The sequence below is a fragment of the Anomaloglossus baeobatrachus genome, chromosome 1 (genome assembly GCF_048569485.1).
Source record: "Anomaloglossus baeobatrachus isolate aAnoBae1 chromosome 1, aAnoBae1.hap1, whole genome shotgun sequence".
NCBI classification, from domain to species: domain Eukaryota; kingdom Metazoa; phylum Chordata; class Amphibia; order Anura; family Aromobatidae; genus Anomaloglossus; species Anomaloglossus baeobatrachus.
In genome coordinates, this window is record NC_134353.1 from 226,608,847 (window position 1) to 226,630,561 (window position 21,715).

Genomic DNA, 21,715 nt, shown 5'->3' on the forward strand with positions numbered 1-21,715 from the left:
CAACATCGCTATTGCGTCACAAAACCGGTTACGTTACAGCGATGTCGTTTGAGATGTTGCAGTGTGTAAACCCAGCTTAAGATCTCACTGAATGACATATACTTTTAGATATGATTACATGGGACATAAATATCCTACAGTGGTTGATCTTATATTACACAAAGTAGAGACTTCTATACAATCAGATCCTAATGTAGATATGACATGTCTTATAATGAATGGTCCATGCATTTGGATATTTAGTTGCCATAATTTCCTGATCTCTCTTCTTGCTTGCAGGCTCTCCACAGGATATTGCAGTTGCAAGGAACCAAGCAGCTCTTCAGAATATGAGAGCATCCCGAATGATGGCACAGAATACCGGTATGCTCTCTATGGGCCCATCACAAAATCCAGCCACAATGCCTACCGGACCACTGCAGCCAGAGATGGGTATGGCTCCATATAGCAACACGTCATCAGGTCAGCCAGGCATGTACAGCATGAACACAGGGATAAACCAAATGATGCAGCACCCAAACCAAAACAGCATTAACATGGCCCATAGTGCTGTGCAAGGCCCGCGGCAACCCAGTTCAGGACAAGCAATGGGAATGGTTGGAGGATTTGGACAAAATATGCTTGTAAACTCAGTGATGCCTCAACAACATCAGCAGATGAAAGGACCTGTAGGTCAAGCTATGACCAGACCTCAGGCACCAAGACTACAAAGCATGATGACATCCATACCCCAGGGTGCACAAAACTGGCCCCAACGTGGATTACAAGGAATGAGAACTAGTGGGGAAATTGGGGCTTATAACAATGGATCAGGTTATCCGATGCAATCTGGGCAGTCAAGAATGAGCAAGCAGCATTTTCAGCAAGGACTCGGTCAAAGTGTTGTTGATGGTACAGGAACAGTAAGAACCCTAAACCCAGCAATGAGCAGACAAATGATGCCGTCATTGCCTGGACAGCAAGGCGCCAATCAAAGCAGACAAATGATGCCCAGTATGAACCCTGGCGTTCCCAGTATGGCCAGTTTTAATCAGGCCCAAACACAGCAATTACCTGGAGGAAACTTTCCCCAGAGCAGCCAGAGTCAGGGTTATGACCGGAATCCCGGTCAGGACATGTCATACAGTTATACCGATGCAAGCGGTCCCTTTTCAGGTCTAACGGATGGTACAGACTTAGTAGACTCCATCATGGGCAGAGGACCTGGAGATGAGTGGATGCAAGAACTTGACGAATTGTTTGGAAATCAGTCTTAACATTAAAAGGAAAAAATTCTGCTGGGCAAAATGAAAATGACAGTTCACCTGTCCATGTCTGTTCTGTACAGATGAGCTCAACTGCAGGCAGTTACAGAAATGTCAGGTAGTAAAGTATCCCCCTTGAGGTGACGACAAAACAGCATGTGATAACACGAGGCGTCAGTGGAAAGGATGGTCCATGGTCTGTCGCCTCAGCATGAGATGGTGACTAGAGGTGAAAGAGTTTGGTCAGCGCCAGGGTGAAAGTTCATCATCGGTGACATGAGTTAGACAAAAGTGGCAAAAGGTTTGCACATTAATATGAGAAATTGATATAGGTTTTATCACGGGAGAACAGATGCTTCAATAAGGAGGAAAATAATTTATTTGATGTTGCTGATACTTTTGGCTAACTGGCTTAGCCATCAACCATAATGTTTAAAAAATGAATGGGGAGGAAGCTGTTACAGGTGTCACAGCGGTACTTCTGGAAATACGTCATACCCGTAAAGTGATGGGAGGAATCGTTTGAAATAAAGCCTAAATATAGAGATAATACACTGCACAGATTGCACAAGATGTTAAGCAAGTTGTCACTGCTATATATCAGATGAATGCTATATGTATGGTATATAAAAAGGATAACTAACCTCTAGATCATATTTTGGATACAAATAAGGAATGGCCGTACCTTTCTAGGTCACAGATAAGTATTAATGTACACATAGATGGATACTGTCCTATACACAGGGCTGATCAGCACAGCAGTTTCCTGTAATTCCAGCAACTAGAAATTCTCTTTTTTATATAAATGTATTCCTTTCATTATTGCTTCTCATGTCTTTTGAGCTTCTACTACAGTATAAATAAAATGGAGAAAAAAATAAATAAACGGGTCATTTCAGTAGAATGTAGATGTCCACTGTATACAAGCATATACATGAGTCCACTGCTGCTACAAGAGATAAGGCGGTTCTGTGCCAAAACGGCAATTATCAGCTGTTTACCACCTTGGTGTAATATTTTATCCTGAAAAGGTGACTGCATTATTTTCCTTTTACCCTGTACGGTTTCTGAAATAGACTTTATGGCCCCATTGGCTTTATTAGGATTTTCATGGTATTTTTAATGTGGCAGGAGCTTAGGCCATGTGCACACGTTGAGTATTTGGTGAGTTTTTTTACCTCAGAATTTGTTGATTTTTTTTTTACCTTAGTATTTGGTGAGTTTTTTACCTCAGTATTTGAAGCCAAAACCAAGAGTGGAACAATCAGAGGAAAAGTATAAGGGTATGTGCAATGATCAGGACCCCATGCATCCTGGAAGAGGTGGGTTCTGAACTGTGGGGCTGCGAGTCTCCTCCGCAGGAGACCGCAGCTGCTTGTGCCCATGATCCGGACTCGGGGCACAGTAGTTTCTCTGTTTTGTTCTCGTTGCGGAGTACGCTTGCAGCAAACAGTTGACATGCTGCGCTCTGGAAAGTCGCACCACAGGGCAGTCTTTGCTGCAGCAAAAACAAGCACAGTGGGCACGAGATTTCTAGAAATCCCATCCACTATGCTTGTACTGTATATCGCAGCGTTTTGCACGCAGCTGAAGCATGCTGCGTCCAAAACGCTGTGAAAACTGATCGAGGGCATTCAGCCTTATAGTAACACGTCACCACTTCTGCTTTTTTTTTTTTACCCACTCCTGGTTTTTATTTACAAATACTGAGGTAAAAAACTCACCAAACACTCATCGTGTGAACGTGGCCTTAGTCTGACAGATATAAAGCATTGGGGCTCTGCATATCTGGGCGGTTATGCCCATAGGGCCTCATTTCATTGTTTGCCTTCATCCACCATATTTACAGGGAAAGCCAGTGAGGTATACATTAAACAGAAGCCTAATACTGGCATCCATCACCCCTACACTTTAGAGAGTAACAATAATGTCTACTTTTTTATTAATCAATGGTAAAGTAAACTTTGTAATATACCTTCCTCAGCCTGAGTCACTTCTTCCCCTCCCATCTCTTGGACTGATCGTTCGCTCTGAATTCACTGTTCAAATCTATTTTCAGAGAAGACAGGTTATAGGGATCCCAGAACACAAAGAAGGAGCTGCATCTTATTCTGAATAGTTACCCAAAATGACAGGTACACTTGAATGACCTCCATTCAATGCACTTGGCATAAGAGGTTTTCATGATATATATGTTAAATGGTTGCCATAATAGCCTATGGGTGTCACGCATCCGCCACCCATACGTTCCCATCTAAAATGCTTATACGATGAGATATGATTTTGATTTTTCCTGGACTCCGGCGGATTGAATAAAATAGTTCAATGTGTTATTCTATCATCTTTAGTTTGTCATATACAGAGAACAGCAGGTAAGATGGAGACCAAACGGCCTCACAATGGACACGTTCAGTGTGTACGTCGTGAAATGCATGATGTGAGTGGGGCCTACAAAACACCCGGTGCCCTGATGGCACATCTGCACTGCTATATGTGGGAAATCTTGATCTTAAAGGGAACCTATCACCAGATTTGTCCCTTATAAACTGCGGCCACCACCAGTAAGCTCTTATATACAGAATTCTAGAACACTGTATATAAAAGCCCAGGCCGCTCTGTATAATGTAAAAATTACGTTTATTATAGTCACCTGCGGGGCAATCGGGTCCAATAGGCGTCGCTGCTCTCGAGTCCGGCACCTCCTCTCTCCTGTGCAGTTGCATATAGTTCCATATAGCCCAAGAACAAAGTTGGTTTTGATACTGATTCCATCATGCTTTTTAATAGTGAGAGCTGTGTGAGTATAAACAAGTTTGACTGTTTTATATAGTGCCAGTCTTGCAGCTGGTAGATGGCAGAATGGCACTCCCCAGCAGGATGCAGAGAATAATGCTGAAGTTATCATCCACTTTAACTAAAGGAACTGTGCCAGCTCCACTTGTGTATCCCCACAACTATGATATCCTGTTGGCTCATCTTTTGAAGGTTGCCAACTGTCTTCATTTCCAGGAATCTTGCCAAGTTCTAGAGAGGTTCACCAATCACAACAAACTGACTGGAGAACACGGTTGTAACAGTACCGAGTTTTTAGATGTCTTTGAATGCTTATAAGATTGCAGCCTCTAGTGAGCTGTTTTTCATCAAGCCCTGTGCTGTTCATTATACACCATGCAGGTGACCACGTAGTCTCCTCACACACCCCTGGATCCTGTGGCCACGTCAAATGGGGTGAGGGCATATGGTCTCCTTCTGTAGTCTGTATCGGCAATTGTGGAACCACCTGCATACTGTAAAGTGGACTCTACAAGTACAATTCAAATTTATTCCACTCTAAAGCGGGCTTTACACGCTACGAGATCGCTACAGCGATCTCGTTGGGGTCACGGATTTTGTGACGCACATCCGGCCGCTGTAGCGATCTCGTTGTGTGTGGTGTGACTCCTAGGATCGATTTTGGATCGTTGCAAAAACGTCCAAAATCGCTCCTCTTTGACATGGGGGTCTATTCTCAAATATCGCTGCTGTCGCGTGGCGAAGTTGTTCCTCGTTCCTGCGGCAGTACACATCGCTACGTGTGACGCCGCAGGAACGAGGAACCTCTCCTTACCTGCCACACGCCAGCAATGAGGAAGGAAGGAGGTGGGGTTCGTCCCGCTCATATCCGCCCCTCCACTTTGATTGGGCGGCCGCTTAGTGACGTCGCGGTGACGTCACTGTGATGCCCAATGTCTCTCCCCCTTGAAGGAGGGATTGTTCGGCAGTCACAGCGACGACGACGACCAGGTAAGTGCGCTACCGTAGCGATAATGTTCGCTGCGTCAGCGATCACAAAATATTGGCATAACGATAGGGGCGGGTGCTATCACGCTCGCCATCGCTAGCATCGGCTTCCGATGTCGCAGCGTGTAAAGCCCGCTTAACTGTCCCTAATGCCCAGTAATTATGACATGCACATGGAAAACTTCATTTTATCATGTTTCAAAGAGATATTTTGATGATCACGATGTCTTCGATAGGGAAGACGCTGCTTCCAGATGCTTCTGCTGGTGGCTTATCGCCCATGAAGACAAAGAATTGAGCATGTTGAAGTCTTACATGCCCCAAACTTTATTCTCCAGTTAATTGCTATGAGGGAAGAGTCGGAACATTCCCTTCTTACACATGGTGGCAATCTCAATGAATCCTCAGGTTTGGATGATGCTCTTGTAACCTATTTAGCCTCCTTTATTCCAAACTTTTTTTTCCAGAACCGGTCTATGAAATCATAGCATCTTTCGCAGATTCAGTACTATCAAGGTTATTTGTAGGCAGCAAAGCCGTGACACTTATTATGCAACACAGCCAAAATATTTAAAATGTTTATGGTCAAGGCAGTTTATGGATGGAAATTTAAAGACCACCTGCCATGGCAATGCAGCTTCATTTAACCCTATGTGACTGGTGGCTTTTGCTTCCAGTTCAGTTATTGGCCCGGAGCCAGAAATTCAGACCTTGCACCCATAAATTGTGTTGTATACAAATGATCAACCTCTTAGATCAGTCTTGTAAGTTGTCAACTATGACTATTCTTTGGGGTATGTAGCCTTCAGTGGAAGCTGCATACTAAAATGCCATCAATGTATAAGGGAACTCTGGTACTGCATTACTGCTATATGAAAAAATGAGATTTTTAGCTTATGAATTGGCCAATGCATGTAAGCCCGGAAACCAACGGCAAGGTAAATCTCAATAATCCAGGTACCTAACAAAAATGACACTATCTAGGTTAAAAACATCTGTGTCTGGGCAGCTAGACTAAAAAATCTAACTTGAAATGCCACTATTTGGACTAACCTCCATGTTTGGGCAGCTAGGACTTCTGGTATAAGGATTATGAACACAGCCTGGTTTATAGGGCGGAGTGCTCAGTCAGAAAGAGACTCACTACAAATACCGTATTTAAAAAAAAATGACCCGCACATCCTACAAATGTGAATAGGTGCCACCTGAAAAAATATAGCAAATACAAAATGCATACAGCTGCACACTAAAATGCCATCAATGTATAAGGGAACTCTGGTACTGCTTTACTGCTATATGAAAAAATGAGATTTTTATTTTATGAATTGGCCAATGCATGTAAGCCCGGACTGAGCACTCTGCCCTATAAACCAGGCTGTGTTCATAATCCTTATACCTGGAGTCCTAGCTGCCCAAACATGGTTAGTCCAAATAGTGGCATTTCGAGTTAGATTTTTTAGTCTAGCTGCCCAGACACAGATGTTTTTAACCTAGATAGTGGCATTTTAGTTAGGTACACGGAATATTGGGATTAACCTTGCCGTTGGTTTCCGGGCTTACATGCATTGGCCAATTCATAAACTAAAAATCTAATTTTTTCATACAGCAGTATTGCAGTACCAGAGTTCCCTTATACATTGATGGCATTTTAGTGTGCAGCTGTATGCATTTTGTATTTGCTATGTTTTTTCAACTGGCACCTATACACACTTGTAGGATGTGTGGGTCAGTTTTTTTTTAAATACTTCAGTGGAAGCTGTCATTTTGTGGGTTAAATAATTTGAGGATTTTAGGGTAAGACAATGTATCAGTCTCACTTACAGAACGTGTCTGGTTGTACCAAAACTTGCAAATGAGAAAAGAGTTATATGATCATGAATATTGTTTACAAAACGGTGGTTTCTGTCGGGCTAATGTAAATGGTATGCTTAAAGGGAGCCGGTCACTTGCTATTAGTAAGTAATTGTTTTATCTGGTCTAAAGGCCACTTTACACGTTGCGATATCGGTACCGATATCACTAGCGTGGGTACCCGCCCCCATCGGTTGTGCGACATGGGCAAATCGCTGCCCGTGGCGCACAACATCGCCCAGACCCTTCACACTACTTACCTTCCCTGCGACGTCGCTGTGATCGGCGAAACGCCTCCTTTCTAAGGGGGCGGTTCGTTCAGCGTCACAGCAACGTCACAGCTGCGTCACTGAACCGCCGCCCAATAGAAGCGGAGGGGCGGAGATGAACGGGACGTAACATCCCGCCGACCTCCTTCCTTCCGCATTGCGGGCGGGAGGCAGGTAAGGAGAGGTTCCTCGTCCCTGCGGTGTCACACGGAGCGATGTGTGCTGCCGCAGGAACAATGAACAACTTCGTTACTGCTGCAGCAACGATATTAGAGAATGGACCCCCATGTCACCGATGAGCGATTTTGCACGTTTTTGCAACGATGCAAAACTGCTCATTGGTGTCACACGCAACGGCATCGCTAAAGCGTCCGGATGTGCGTCACAAATTCCGTGACCCCAACGAGATTGCTTGAGCGATGTCGCAGCGTGTAGAGCGGCCTTAAAAGCCTGAATTCTCCTGAATCTGATGGCATGTTTTGTCTTGTTCCTGCGAATTTTCTTTCTTGAGATATGACCCCCCTCTTCCTTGTACATAAAGGTAGTCTTGTTAGCCAGAGGGGCGTGACACCCACAAAGAACAGTTAGGGACCACACGTCCTTAGATCACAAAACTAATAGGGAAGAAGGGGCCATAACTCGGGAATGGAGAAGAGCAGGAACAAAAAAAAAATAATAGACTGATTCAAGATATCTACTGCATTTTGAATAGGAATAAAGAAATCATATCTATGACAACTGAAAGATTCCATTTTAAAGGGGTTCTCCTAAAATAACAAATCCAGTGTTTTTGGAATGAGCGCATTGTGTTCACAGCTTTCAGTTCATTTTATTCCGTGATTTGTTTCATGAGAGTAGAGGCCTGCAGCTACACTGAACTTGCCCACAGGTACATGCAAACCTACCGTAAATATAATGTCTCGTCTGTGGACGCTCGTCCTGTAAACAAGCAGAGATGTGGCTTTACGGAAACCCGCTCCTTCTCCATGGAATTTTTCTTTGTAAGCAAAGACAAGAGCATAACGGTCCCTGAGATCTGCCCTTGGGGACTGAATCGCTCTTTGTAACACAGTGCAATCCTTTACTATGTTCTGATGTTCGACTAGAAAGTTCATTTTCGTATAAGTGTCAGATAGACATATGGGTGTGGATAAAAGTAGATTACGTCTGTTGTCATTGTAAAGCTTCCTCCAAATACTCTCCACATCGGGACCAAGTAATATATAGACAAATTGTTTCTTTTTTTACCTATGGTGCTGATGTAAATGTTTGAAGAAAAAAAAAATGCTTATTTGTAAATATCTTTTTACGATACTGCGGATATCACTGGGTCTAATGTCTGTACAAATATATAAATAAAATAAAATATATATAATTATATATATAAATACTGTTTGTTTAAAATAGAGTATTTTTATTTCTTTCTCTATCTCATCATCGATGCAGTGGTATTGCACATCAAATTTTAATTTTGTACTGTTTATCTTACATCGACCTCCACCATTCAGATCATATTTTTCTTTTGGATTTTTTTTTAGCTTTCTGATTTTTTTTTTATTGGGTTGTTTCTTGAAATTGTAGATTTTTGGGCTGTAGAAAAGGTGATATTGGCATACCACTTTTGATGAAAAATAAAATGTTATATGAACAGAACAGTTGTGTGGACTCCTTGTTATGGTCAAAAAGAACCAGTTCTCCCAATGTGGTTAAACTGGTAGCTGATCCTGTGGGTAAATATTGTAACATTGTAATGTACAATTTGCTTGATTTTTTTTTTCATGATGTCTAAGGGGTACTTTGCACGCTGCAACGTCGCTAGCCGATGCTTGCGATGCCGAGCGCGATAGCACCCGCCCCCGTCACACATGCGATATCTTGTGATAGCTGCCGTAGCGAACATTATCGCTACGTCAGCTTCACACGCACTTACTTGCCCTGCGACGTCGCTCTGGCCGGCGACCCGCCTCCTTCCTAAGGAGCGACGTCACACGGCAGGCGTCCAATAGAAGCGGAGGGGCGGAGATGAGCGGGACATAAACATCCCGCCCACCTCCTTTCTTCCGCATAGCTGTTGGAGGCAGGTAAGGAGATGTTCCTCGCTCCTGCGGCTTCACACACAGCGATGTGTGCTGCCGCAGGAACGAGGAACAACATCGTATCTCCTATTGGTGCGACATTATGAAAATGACCGACACTACACAGATCACCGATTTACGAAGCTTTTGCTATCGTTTATCGGCGCATCTAGGCTTTACACGTTGCGACGCCGTTACCGGCGCCGGATGTGCGTCACTTTCGATTTGACCCCGACGAGATCGCAGTAGCGATGTCGCAGCGTGCAAAGTGCCGCTTAGTTCAGGGCAATGAACATCTTGGAGACGTGATCTGATCTAGTGATCAGTCAGTGTCCCTACTTCAATACTCACATATTCACACTACATTTCTTGTAACCAACTCCATGTAAGGTGACTTGGCCAGTACTAAAGTTGTTATACATTTTACTCATGGCCATATTATTAGAAGGTATAATGGGATACGTATTTGCCCTGATTTTATCCTTGAAGTGGTTGGTAATTTTATATTTATTTTAAAGGGATTTCCAAGCTTGGAACGCAATTCTGCAGTCACACTGTGTGGCTGCAGACTTATGAATCCTCACAGCGTGCAGTGTGCATGCTGTCAGGATTCTCTGGTGCTGGCATCGGGCGTAGAGTGGTCATTTTTTTTTTTAAAACATCTTTTTTATTTACATTTTTTAAACATAACAGAAAGGGAAGCAATAACTTGTTCAAAGAATTAAAACAGTGTACATGAGATTGATATGCTCAACAGTCGAGCAGTGTACCTTGCAGATTACTATAGTGGTAGTTACAACCTTTTTAATTTAAGCTATTGAAAAAAAAAAAAAAAGGAAAAGAAGACATGTACACAAAGAAACAATGAACAATGAGTGAGAATGTGAACCACTCCACAATTATGCCTCTGTGATGGTATCAGCCACTGATTCCATATAATGCACATTAAGTAATTGCTGATGTCCATAAAGCCCCCAATGCCCCCCCCAGGTCTTCCAGACAGTACCATTCCGTATGGCGAAAAGGACTGACTATTTTCAGAATTTCCTGCGGACTATAGTGGAACCCTATAAACGGTGTCCACAGCGGAAAAACTTTCCCTGCTGATTTTTCTTTGCTCCTTTCAGCGTCTATCAATTCCAGCCCTAATAATTGTTAGAGTGGTCATTTGACCACAAATATGTGATTTGGCTACTTCCAGCCACATTCCAACCAGATGTGCTTGACCTCACTCAATTCACTTGCAATGAGTGAGGCCATGCTTTTCTAATCGACATGTGACCACATGTATGCAAATCACATGCTTGCAGTTACACAATTGCCTGCTCTTGGCGCATGCACACTGCGCACTGTGAAGATTCATAAGTCTGCAGTCACAAAGAGTAGGAAGCCTGGAAACCCCTATAAGAAATATACTGGGGCCATTTCTGGCACTTACCAATATGTAAGTATTACAGGCTCTCCTCGACTTGTTATTGGAGCCTTCTCACTGACTGCACAGCCCCCCTGCCTAATACAGCAGTGGACAAGCTGGTTGATTTAACCTGCCCATTCTACTGGTATGTCCAATATACCCGGGAGGTGGCCAGGACTGGCATGATAAATCCCCACACAAATAGACAGACAGGGGAGAACTAAAACTGTAACTCGCAGCAGTCACTCACGGAGGTAAAGACAATATGTGGACAAGGGGGGGAATAAAGAAAAGGAAGGAAATACACAACAAGAAGAATATCTCCACAACACACCACAATAGCATACAGCAGTGCTCAAGAAGCTGAATCACAATGCACCAAGACTTGGGTCGCTTTCGTTACATTCAGCATGGAGGAACAGGAGCCACCACCTTTTAAAGGGTGGAGATGGCTGTGATAGGTCTTCCGTAACCTGTGAGCCCAGCAGCAACTCACAGGCTAGCAGGAATTAACTTCGGCCAGACCGATCACCAGTGAGCACAAAACTCATCGACACCCAGCTCTGACTAAGGGTCCCGTCACACGTAGCGACATTCCGGTGTTCCCACCGGCGATCCGACCTGGCAGGGATCGCTGGAGTGTCGCTACATGGTCGCTGGTGAGCTGTTAATCAGGTAGATCTTCACAGCAATCAGAGACCAGCCACCAGCGACCCGTGTAACGACGCTGTGCTTGGTAGCCAGGGTACACATCGGGTAACTATGCAAAGCGCTTTGCATAGTTACCCGATGTGTACCATGGTTACCAGCGTGCCGCCACTTACAGGCTGCCTGACTCCGGCTCCCTGCACATTCAGATCTTTGGTCTCCCGCCGTCAAACACGCCGATGCGTGCTGCACAGCGGGAGACCAACGAGCAAAAATTGGTTCTGATCATTTTGTAACAATCAGCAACTTAGCAGCAGGGGCCTGCACGCTGCTACATGTCACACACAGAGATATCGCTGGCGAGATCGCTGATACGTCACAAAACCTGTGACGTTTCAGCGATCTCGCTGTGTGTGACGGGGGCATAAGCAACACAGATGCACAAGGCGGTGTGTCGACTTTGCAGTGTAAACAGATTTCAAGTCGTCATGACACCTGGTGCGTATATAGAGCAGCACGCCGCATGAAACCAAACTGCCCAATCACTGATTTCCATTATAGTCGTTATTCAAGTTGAGCCCTTTCAGTGCGTCTGACCTGCTTGATCCGAGTAACGAGCACCCAAGAATTTTATTGCTCGCCCATCTCTACTGTACATCAGTGTGAGCAGTAGTAAAATGCTATAAAGTACTCTCCACAAAAGTGAAGCAACTTAGACCTTACAATAATAATGGAATCATTTTAAAATAGACTGAAAGACAATTTAGTATTAAATTTGCAAATTTTTCATTAAACAAATCTCATTGCTGCACAGTCGGATTGGAAAGTTTAATTTCTTAAATAATAATGAATATTACAATTTAATAGTTCTATGAATGAAATATGTGACAGCTGAGCAATACTTGGGTATAACATTTTAATCAAAAGCCACACACTATTATATCAGGCAGACAAGAAATTATAAAATAGCCAAAGACTATAGTAAAAGTATATATTGCATTCCGAATTTTCCAAAGTATAAGTTTCATTACAGTAATGTAGTGACTTATGTAAAAGTGTCTCCAAAATGAAAAAAAATCCTGCGGCAAAACCTGTACAGCTCTCCATACAGATGACAGTATAGCTCAGCCCAATAGGCAGTATGCAAATAATTTTTCATTTGGGGCACACATGCAGGTGTTTTGGGTACAGTAACATACTCATATATAGCAGAAAATATATGTAAGATGGTACTGAAGCATATGTAGTTGTATTGTAAATTATGATGGCAAAAATACATTTCATATTCTGAAAGTCCCTGAGCTGAGAATATTGGCCTCTAGGTGTGCAGATGCACACATTTACCCACAAATACAGAATATCTATACAAATACTTTCCTTTACTTATCTGTTGCTTCTCATTAATTGTTTCTTATCTCTTCAGTTCAGGTAGTTCCAAAGATACAATGCAATCCAGTTAAACATTCCTTAGGATAGTAATGGCTGAAAGTGTTGGCAGAAAATGAAGTAATTTCTGCCTGAAAATGATTTCAATTAGGCCTAAAGGTACCGTCACGCTAAGCGACGCTCCAGTGATCCCACCAGCAACCTGACCTGGCAGGGATCGCTGGAGCGTCGCTACACGGGTTGCTGGTGAGCTGTCAAACAGGCAGATCTCACCAGCAACCAGTTACCAGCCCCCAGCCAGCAGCAACGCGTGGAAGCATGCTGCGCTTGGTAACTAAGGTAAATATCGGGTAACCAACCCGATATATACCTTGGTTACCAGCGCACACCGCTTAGCGCTGGCTCCCTGCACTCCTAGCCAGAGTACACATCGGGTTAATTACCCGATGTGTAGTCTGGCTATGTGTGCAGGGAGCCGGCACTCGCCGCGTGAGAGCGGCGGACGCTAGTAACGAAGGTAAATATCGGGTAACCAAGGAAAGGGCTCCTTGGTTACCCGATATTTACATTGGTTACCAGCGTCCGCAGAAGCCGGCTCCCTTCTCACTGCACATTCAGCTGTTGCTCTCTCGCTGTCACACACAGCGATGTGTGCTTCACAGCGGGAGAGCAACAACTAAAAAAGGGTCCAGGACATTCAGCAACAACCAGCGACCTCACAGCAGGGGCCAGGTTGTTGCTGGATGTCACACACAACAACATCGCTGTTGCGTCACAAAAGTCGTTCCTCAGCAGCGATGTTGCTTAGTGTGACGGTACTTTAAGCCACACGGCGAGAAAATCGGTGCGAGTGGAGTGTGATAAAACATCGCATTCCACTCGGACCAATTTTAGCCTGTGTGTCAGCGCACATGAGCGATTATATTCTGAGCCCTAATCGGACCGAGAAAACAATCGCAGCATGCTGCGATTGTAATGCGAGACTCTTTTCTCTCGCACCCATTCAAGTGAATAGGGCGATAGAAAAATCGCACTGCACTCACACTGCGCATGCAGAGCGAGAATCGCAATAGCCGGCTACGGAGGAGAGAGGGAGAGAAATCCCTCCCTCCCCTCCTCCGTGCCGGCCCGCCACTCCTCAGAGCTGGCCCACCCCCCACAGCTGAGGTCCACTCGCACGGTCGGACCTCAGTAGCAGGGACACTTGCATGACACTCGGCTCCTGCTGTGCTGCCAGCGCGAGCCGAGTGTCATGTGAGCATCGCACTAGTGCCCCGTGTGGCCCCGGCCTTACACATTTTGTCGTACACATGTTTATTTCTTTTGTGTGCATTGGAACAACAAAAAAAAGAAAGCAAATATTGGACATGATTTCACAAAATGGGCCATACAAAGTTCATAACATCTTTGAAAAATTGTGGGTAAGCAAATAGCATGCGATGCTTGTTCAATCTCACATGTGGCACCTAATAGGTCTGGGTAATATTAAAATTCCACCTGAAACCAGAAAAAAGGAGAGAAGTTAGCTCTATATTTGCATTGTGTGTGCCACACTAAGCACAGAGAACAGAAACATAGTTCCACAGGCTCCGGAAGCAATGTGTGCCCCATTCTCCTTCGTTTCTCTGATGACATCCTCTTCTACAGCCATTACAGGCTGCAGCAGAGCTGGAACGTCTGAATGGAGCAGACACCATTTCCAGAGTTGGCATAGAGCTCTGGAGCAGCCTGCGTTGAATCCATGAGGGCAGTGAAAGGTGAGTATGGCTCCATTTATTATTTTTAATGAATCCATACAGAACTAAAAAAAAAACTACTGTAAATTAATCTACTGTTGGACAAACTCTTTAAAGAATGCTCAAATCTGTAAATCAATTTCTATACAGAGAAAACTACAATGATGCTGCCCTACATGTAGGACTCCGGGGTGGCACTACTACTGTAGACAGCCAGTCAGAACATGCACTTCAGAAATACAAGTGTTTTACCAAAAAACCACCAGTGGAGATTGGTCGGATTTTACATCCAGTCACTTGTGCCATAGATGGGCAGTGTCTGTGGTATTGTAATATCATGATGTGCACACTATGCTCACAGGAAGGAGGAGATCTGGAGGGTCAAGGTTTATATTTATGCCAATGCGTTTCAGCAATGGACCAGCACAATTCTCAAGGATGATAAAAACAAATGAGATTTGGCATTGAAGTGAATAAAAAGCCTTGCTTTGACACTTCAGATCTTCACATTTCTATGAACGCAGCCCACACATCGTGATATTCTCCACTTTGACAAACTGTATGGGTCACAGCTACAGCACATCAGTCATCTACAGGCGTTGTGTCCTCACACAACCCCTAGAGGTGAGGGTTACCATCCCTGTTGTTAGATGGGCAGCGGGGTGCAGTGGTAGTCGTGACAGTAGTAGTCGTGACAGATACTCCCGGTTTGCTGCAGGGCAGCCCTGGAACAGTTCTCTGCACCGTGTCTGCCCCTCTACTGCAGGTGAAGGGTTGCTGGGACTTGTGGTGCGGGGCACTTGCAGGCCGGAGGCCAGGGCCTGTTCCATCTTCAGGACCGCTTCCCAGCTGCCGATTGCAGCAGGTCCCAGTGCCATCAAATACCACACACTGACAGTCTTTTCTGAACAAAAACATCTGTTTACTTGGAACATTTCGCCAGCAGTTGGCACATCGCTTTTTAGTTACAGGGGACATCATTCTTAATAAATACCGTCCTTTGGACATACGCTCCGACTTTTCTCTTCGGTCCTTGCCATTAGCGACCAGAGCTAGTGTTAATTTGTACATTTTGCCGGTCAGCTGCTTCCCTGGTACTCGTGTCCCGTTAGGGTATCTAAGCTTCTTATCCTCCCCTTCAACTTCACTATCCACAGCAGACTCAACAGTCTTTCCAGTCAGTCAGGTCCTACTCTTCTCTTAAGAGCCCACCGACCTTCCACTGATCGAGGAGATTTGTCAGGTATCCGCCAGGGAATGGCCACCAGGCGGGCCGTACTTGCAAGTCCACACCCGAATTCGCCCCCGAAAGTCACCCCAAATTAAAGTTATTGGGGTTTTCCTGAATCACGCCTCTCACATACCCAGCCTCTTTCTCTCCCTCAGAGAATCTCCTCACACCAAATGACTTCTTAACTGCTCTTTTTCAAACTAAGCCCCTCCCCTTCACTCACCCCCTCTTGCCCGGGAGCACCAGGGAAGCAGCTTACACATTGTGGCCACCTAAACACATTACACCATAACATAAACTTTAGGCATTACATTTTATACACAGCAGACACGCAGATGTGGGGCGGCCGAACCTTACACCCCCTTACACTGTGTACCCCAGTTTGTTCCTTACGGTACTGCCCTAACTGTCCGCCTTTGTCCCATCCAGATCTTCCCAAATGTGGTTTTAAGTTACACTGCATGAAGAAAAACAGATAATGTGGAAAATATTGCAACATTGAGGCCATGGTAATTCGAGGCACAAATGTAAACCGTTACTAAGCATTATGTAAGCTTGGACAAAAAAATAGAGATTTCTTTTTAGGGAATCTTATCACAAAGCATTTCTATTCTTTCTGAAATGGGTTATGAAGTGGCAGTTTCTGTTATATATTTATTTTTTATTTAAAACCACCATACGATTCCAGAGATATGGGCCTTTTTATTTTTTGCTAATTGTTATGGTCTTTACCAACTGGTCACAGACTAATAATAGAGAACAGCCTAAAGACATGACCCCAGAGAATCTACACCCCCATGGAAAACTCTATTAGAAATAAGTGCTAAAGAAAAAGGCCATTTACTCTGAAACTGTACGGCGGATAAAGGAAACTAATTAACATAAAAATGAGTCACTTTTGAGCTGATGACAGTTTCTCTTTAACACTAGAAGTCCCAGAGAGGGGTCATTTAACATTTCTACCTTTGGAACCCAGAGACTGGTCGAATGACCTGAAGGATTTGCGGTCTTTGTCGGCTCACTCGCCAACCAAGCTCTCTTTTTTGGTAGAGGAGGAGTCTCCTCATGTGCAAGATAAAACATTTCAAATTAACATTTTGTTTTGATTCTAAATAAAAACGATAGTCTAAGGGTCATTTGACCCTCTTTCGGGACTTCAGGGGGGAGCTCGAAATTTTTGGGACTTCTAGTATTAAAGCATATAGAGTCCTACATGACTTTATTCAAATTAGCAGTGCCGACAGAGATCATGTCTAGCGATGAGTGGACCTGTAGAAGTTCGGTTCAGCGGGTTCAGCCGGATCCAGACTTGACCTGAACCTCAATTTAAGTCACTGATTGGGCAGTTCAGCTCTCCACCCACATACAGCCAGTCATAAACAGAGCACTTCCGGGAAAAGGAGAGCAGGGTTTTTTCTAGGGGTGCACACTGCAATATTGCTGTTACCCCCAGTGAGAGCCATTCAGACACTGAGCGTACCCGAGCACAGCGATGGTTGATTGAATGGCCAGCATACGTAAAGCACCTGAACTCCAAACTCAATCACTGATTATTTTTGTAAAGTCTGTGTTCGGTATGAACCCCAAAATTTACAGTTTGGGTTCGCACATTTCTAATCATGTCACATCTGCTGTGAGTCCACAGTGTCCATCTGGGCCTTCTTTAGCCCTTTGGAGGTCAGTTCTCTGGATGAAATGGTACTTAATATAACTTTTTGAGGGTATTATACTAAACTCATTTAAATAGGTCTCTCATAAGGAAGAGTTTCCATCTACAAAAGATAACATCTGCTGATATACTTTTCCCCTATGTAACAAGAGTACTACTGTAGAATGGACACCAAGTTAGATTTTTGAGTAATTCCTGCTATACATCTAATATACAGTAATTCTCAGGATGGGAGAATACATACAATTAAGTGATAGTACCGGATTTATAGTTGCGGTAATCTTGAGATAACTTTTAATGGCTTCAATATTTTCATTAGTTCTTCTATGACATTTTCTGAAAAGCTGGAATGTATACCTTTATCACTTTATATCAGTTGAGGGCAGATTATATTCATTTAATGTCTATTGTAGAAACACCAGTGCATACAGGATATTTACTTTTGTCACACAAATTAAAAATACATGAACTCAAAATAGGATAGATAATACAAAGGTTTCCTGAGAAGAGAAATATTTCCAAATATAATACATTACTAAAAGGGCTGGCCGGCCTCACCACTTTGGCCTTTTATTAACAGGTCCTTATATTAAAATATAACTTGTATTTTAATTATGTATATTATATAAAATATTACATTTTTATTTATATATTGCCAAAGTAAATTCAAGTGGGTCAAGAAGAAAAAAAACAAACTCTGTGCCTGTTTAACTAATTCAATATGGAATTATATATATATTTCTATAGTGTCTCAGACCCCTGATGGCACAGTGAATGTGGCGAAACATGTTGGTAAAGGGGCTTTAAGGGCAGCAAATGATTGTTTTTAATATGTTCTGTGCCTGACACAGTAATCTGGATCCACTGTTGATAATGTAATATATACTAATGTTTAATTGAATAAATCAATAGTATTGCATAAGTAGTTATAAACAGTTAAGAAAGCTAGGTAGGCACACATTTTACACCTTGACCCACTTAGAGAATAGATTTTAAATATATACAGTATTTATATATATTTACAGCCGGATGAGGGGTAAACAGTTCGGTCCTCTAGCCCTTTCAGTAATGTATTCCATATACCCGTTATGAATAAAAACACTGAAGCACAATGAAATTGCCGTGAGGTAGAATAAAAATTCTCAAGACTCTCCTATTTCTTCCTCCTTGGTTATAAAGACTTATTTTTCATAGCTATTATCCAGTCTCTCTTGTTTTGCCTTTATGTGCATGAAGATGATGAAAACAATAGACACGATTGATTAAAGATCTTATGCTAGTATTCTGGCATAAAAAGCTTTGAAAAGTTGCATGATGGGCTGCCATACAATGTTTCAACTCTTGGGGTTTTGATGTTATTTTCGCAAAGCTTTGTTGAAGTGGGAATAGTTGGGGTGAGACGAGGCCATGGTGACCGCCGCTCATTAAATTCATAATGACTTATGGAGTTTTCTACACCACTAATCTTACTCCAGCAGGGACCGGAGTAGGAGGTGTACACCACTTGACCAACGCTGCTGATTCATGAAGGCATATGCCTCTTAATGAATCCAGGAGCATCTTACTCTAGCAAATCTCTTCATCAAGATTGGCATGATGAATTGGGCGCTATGACTCCAGAATGTGACTCTGGATCAAAAAGGCTTTATGTGCATTACACAGGCCGATTATTGTAAACAAGTCCTTTCAACAGCTCCTTTCCCAATGATTGGGCAATATAAACAGGCTGTCAATCATCTGACCAACAAGCTTACTTAAAATTCATCGTTCTTGACAGCGCATCGACCTGTGTAAACAAATGTGCTGTTGAGAATCACAGTCAGTGCACAAAGAAAGATCTACTGCTGATAATTCTGTTCACATAAGAAAGTCTAAGCAGGTTATGAAATGACTGCCTATTGGTGGTTGTTTAAAGGGAACCTGTCAGATGCCATATGCACCAAATAATCACGAGCAGTTCTGGGTGCATACTGCTAATCCCTGCATCTAGTAGCAAACATAAAAAGATCTTTAAAAAAGTATTTCTAAAGATCCTTTATGATATGCTAATGAGTGTGGGGACTAGTATCAAGGGTGTTAGTTCCTGCGCTCGTTCTGCCCTCTTAGCATGGTAGTACACGTGCTAACATGCGATTTAATGAAGCATCACCAGCAGTGACGCGTGTACCTGTATCCACTGTCATCGCTCTTCTGACTGCCCGGTACAGCTGGTAATGGGTGTACGCGTCCCGGCTTCAGAGAGGTTTAGTGCACATGACCGAAAATACCGGGACTTCGAATCAGCGGTGACAGTGGACACAGGTACACGCGTCACCGCTGGTGATGCTGCATTGAATAGAATGTTGGCATGCCCCTGTGGATGTACCAACATGCTAAAAGGTTGGAATGAGCACAGGAAGTAACGCCCTTGGGACTAGTACCTGTGCTCATTAGCATATCATAAAGAATCTTTATAAATACTTTTCTAAAAATCTCTTTATGTATGCTACTAGATACAGGGGAAGTTAGGCTGGGGTTAGTAATATGCACCCAGAACTGCTCATGATTTTGGGTGCATATTGCACCTGACAGGTTCCCTTTAATACCGTATGTCTGAGAGTATAAACGCACCTTTTGACTGGTACTTTGCAACTCACCAGCTCCCCCTGCTGAAGATTGCCACAGGAAACCTTAGAAATAATCCAGAAAAATATAGAGGACACTGGACACCAAAATGCCGTAAGTGTCAGCCTGTAAAAAGATATTACATGCATAACATAGTCTTAACATAAGTTTAAAATGATAACGACGATTATAAAAAATGACCATCTTCTCCTCCTCCTTATCCCAGGACTATGTGCCCAATTTTATTCAGCAGGTTCAGGTGAATGTATTTGTCCAGGAGACTGTTGGTGAGTCCCGTCACAGACATGACCAGTAGCAGGATCAGTGCCATCTTGCACAGAGAGAATCCCTTTAGCCTAGTGGAAAAGTCACAAAACTATCATTAGCCACAGTGGACGTATAACGATAAAATGTGACTATGTCACTGCACTGAAAGCGCTATCAGCTTTCATAGTAAGAAAATTGCATAAGAAACATATATTCTCTATTATGAAACATTGTGCAGGTATCGGTACAGATGTAGCAGGTCTGAATTAGGTTTGTCTTAGAAATCCTGATGTGTCACTGAATTAGGTCTCCATGTTACAGTACCATGCAAATACACTATTTGGACAAAAGTAATTGGATAAATCTCTTAAAGGGAATGTGTCATCAGAAAAATAGTTATTGTTCAAATAGAGTTTTCAAGTATAATATATTTTTCAAATATTTTCGTTACTTTAAAGGGAACCTGTCACCAGATTTTTCTGTATTAAACCAAAAATATCACCTTCTGCAGCTCCTGGGCTGCATTCTATGAAGGTGCACCTTGTTGCTGACCCCCTTTTCAGACCTCTAAAACAACTTTATAAAAGATTACCTTTTCGTATGCAAATTAGTTTGGTTGGCCAGATGGGCGGGATCTATTTCACCTTCTGTTCCCCCTCCTGCGGCTGTTCGCCGTCCCCCAGTCTTGATTTGCATGGATGACGACGGCCCCGTCATCCTCCACACTGATGCCAAAGTTTCGCGCAGACGCAGTTAGCAGAGGCCACTATCGCAGGCCTGAGCAGAAACTATCCCTCTTGCGCCCCGGTGATGTATTTGCGCAGGCTCTAGATTATGGGCGCTGCTGTGCATGACCTCACCAGCGTCATCCTAGTACCCGCCCATAATCTCGAGCCTGCACAAATACATCACCGGCGCGCGAGAGGGAAAGATTCTGCTCAGGCCTGCGATAGTGGCTTCTGCTAACTGCGCGAGACTTCGGCTTCAGCGTGGAGGATGATGGGGCTGTTGTCATCCAGCAAATCAAGACTGGGGGACGGCAAACAGCGTCAGGAGGGGGGGACAGAAGGCGAAATAGAGCCCACGCATCTGGCCAACCAAACAAATTTGCATACGTAAAGGTAATATTTTATAAACTTGTTTTGGAGGTCTCAAAAGGGGTCCAGCAACAAGGTGCACCTTCATAGAATGCAGCCCAGGAGCGGCAGAAGGTGATATTTTTGGTTTAATAGGGAAAAATCTGGTGACAGGTTCCCTTTAATAATAGGGAATGTGGTGCAGGATGCCATAATGTTTTCACTGTTGGGTTTGAAGGGGAAGAAGCATTTATAGAAAGTCATGTAGAGGTACAGTAAATCCCTCTGCACCTTTATGCCCGGCGGCCCCACCTTGTTATGCAAGATTGTCATGTGCGGACATTTATATTAGTTCATTAATATGACGTAAATAAATAGAGGAGAAACAATGGAGCCGATTGATTTTGTGCTGAGCCAGTCTTGATGGACTACACAAGGTGCTGAATTCATTAAGAGGCCACGTCA

The 21,715-nt window shown here is 43.5% G+C and overlaps 2 protein-coding genes across 3 annotated transcripts in view; one reads left to right on the forward strand and one right to left on the reverse strand.

Moving 5' to 3' along the window:
* The window catches only part of MAML3 (mastermind like transcriptional coactivator 3), a 413,137-nt gene extending 406,526 nt beyond the window's left edge, over positions 1-6,611 (forward strand). For both annotated transcript variants that reach the window (XM_075348467.1, XM_075348477.1), the window contains exon 5: positions 280-6,611. In XM_075348467.1, the coding sequence (XP_075204582.1) occupies positions 280-1,256 (977 nt within the window). In that variant the 3' untranslated portion in view covers positions 1,257-6,611. The remainder of the gene's footprint in view (positions 1-279) is intronic.
* Positions 6,612-12,092: 5,481 nt separating this feature from the next.
* LOC142310787 (microsomal glutathione S-transferase 2-like) overlaps positions 12,093-21,715 on the reverse strand; it is a 41,481-nt gene continuing 31,858 nt past the window's right edge. The window contains exon 5 of the mRNA XM_075348491.1: positions 12,093-20,263. Within this exon, the coding sequence (XP_075204606.1) occupies positions 20,125-20,263 (139 nt within the window). The 3' untranslated portion in view covers positions 12,093-20,124. The remainder of the gene's footprint in view (positions 20,264-21,715) is intronic.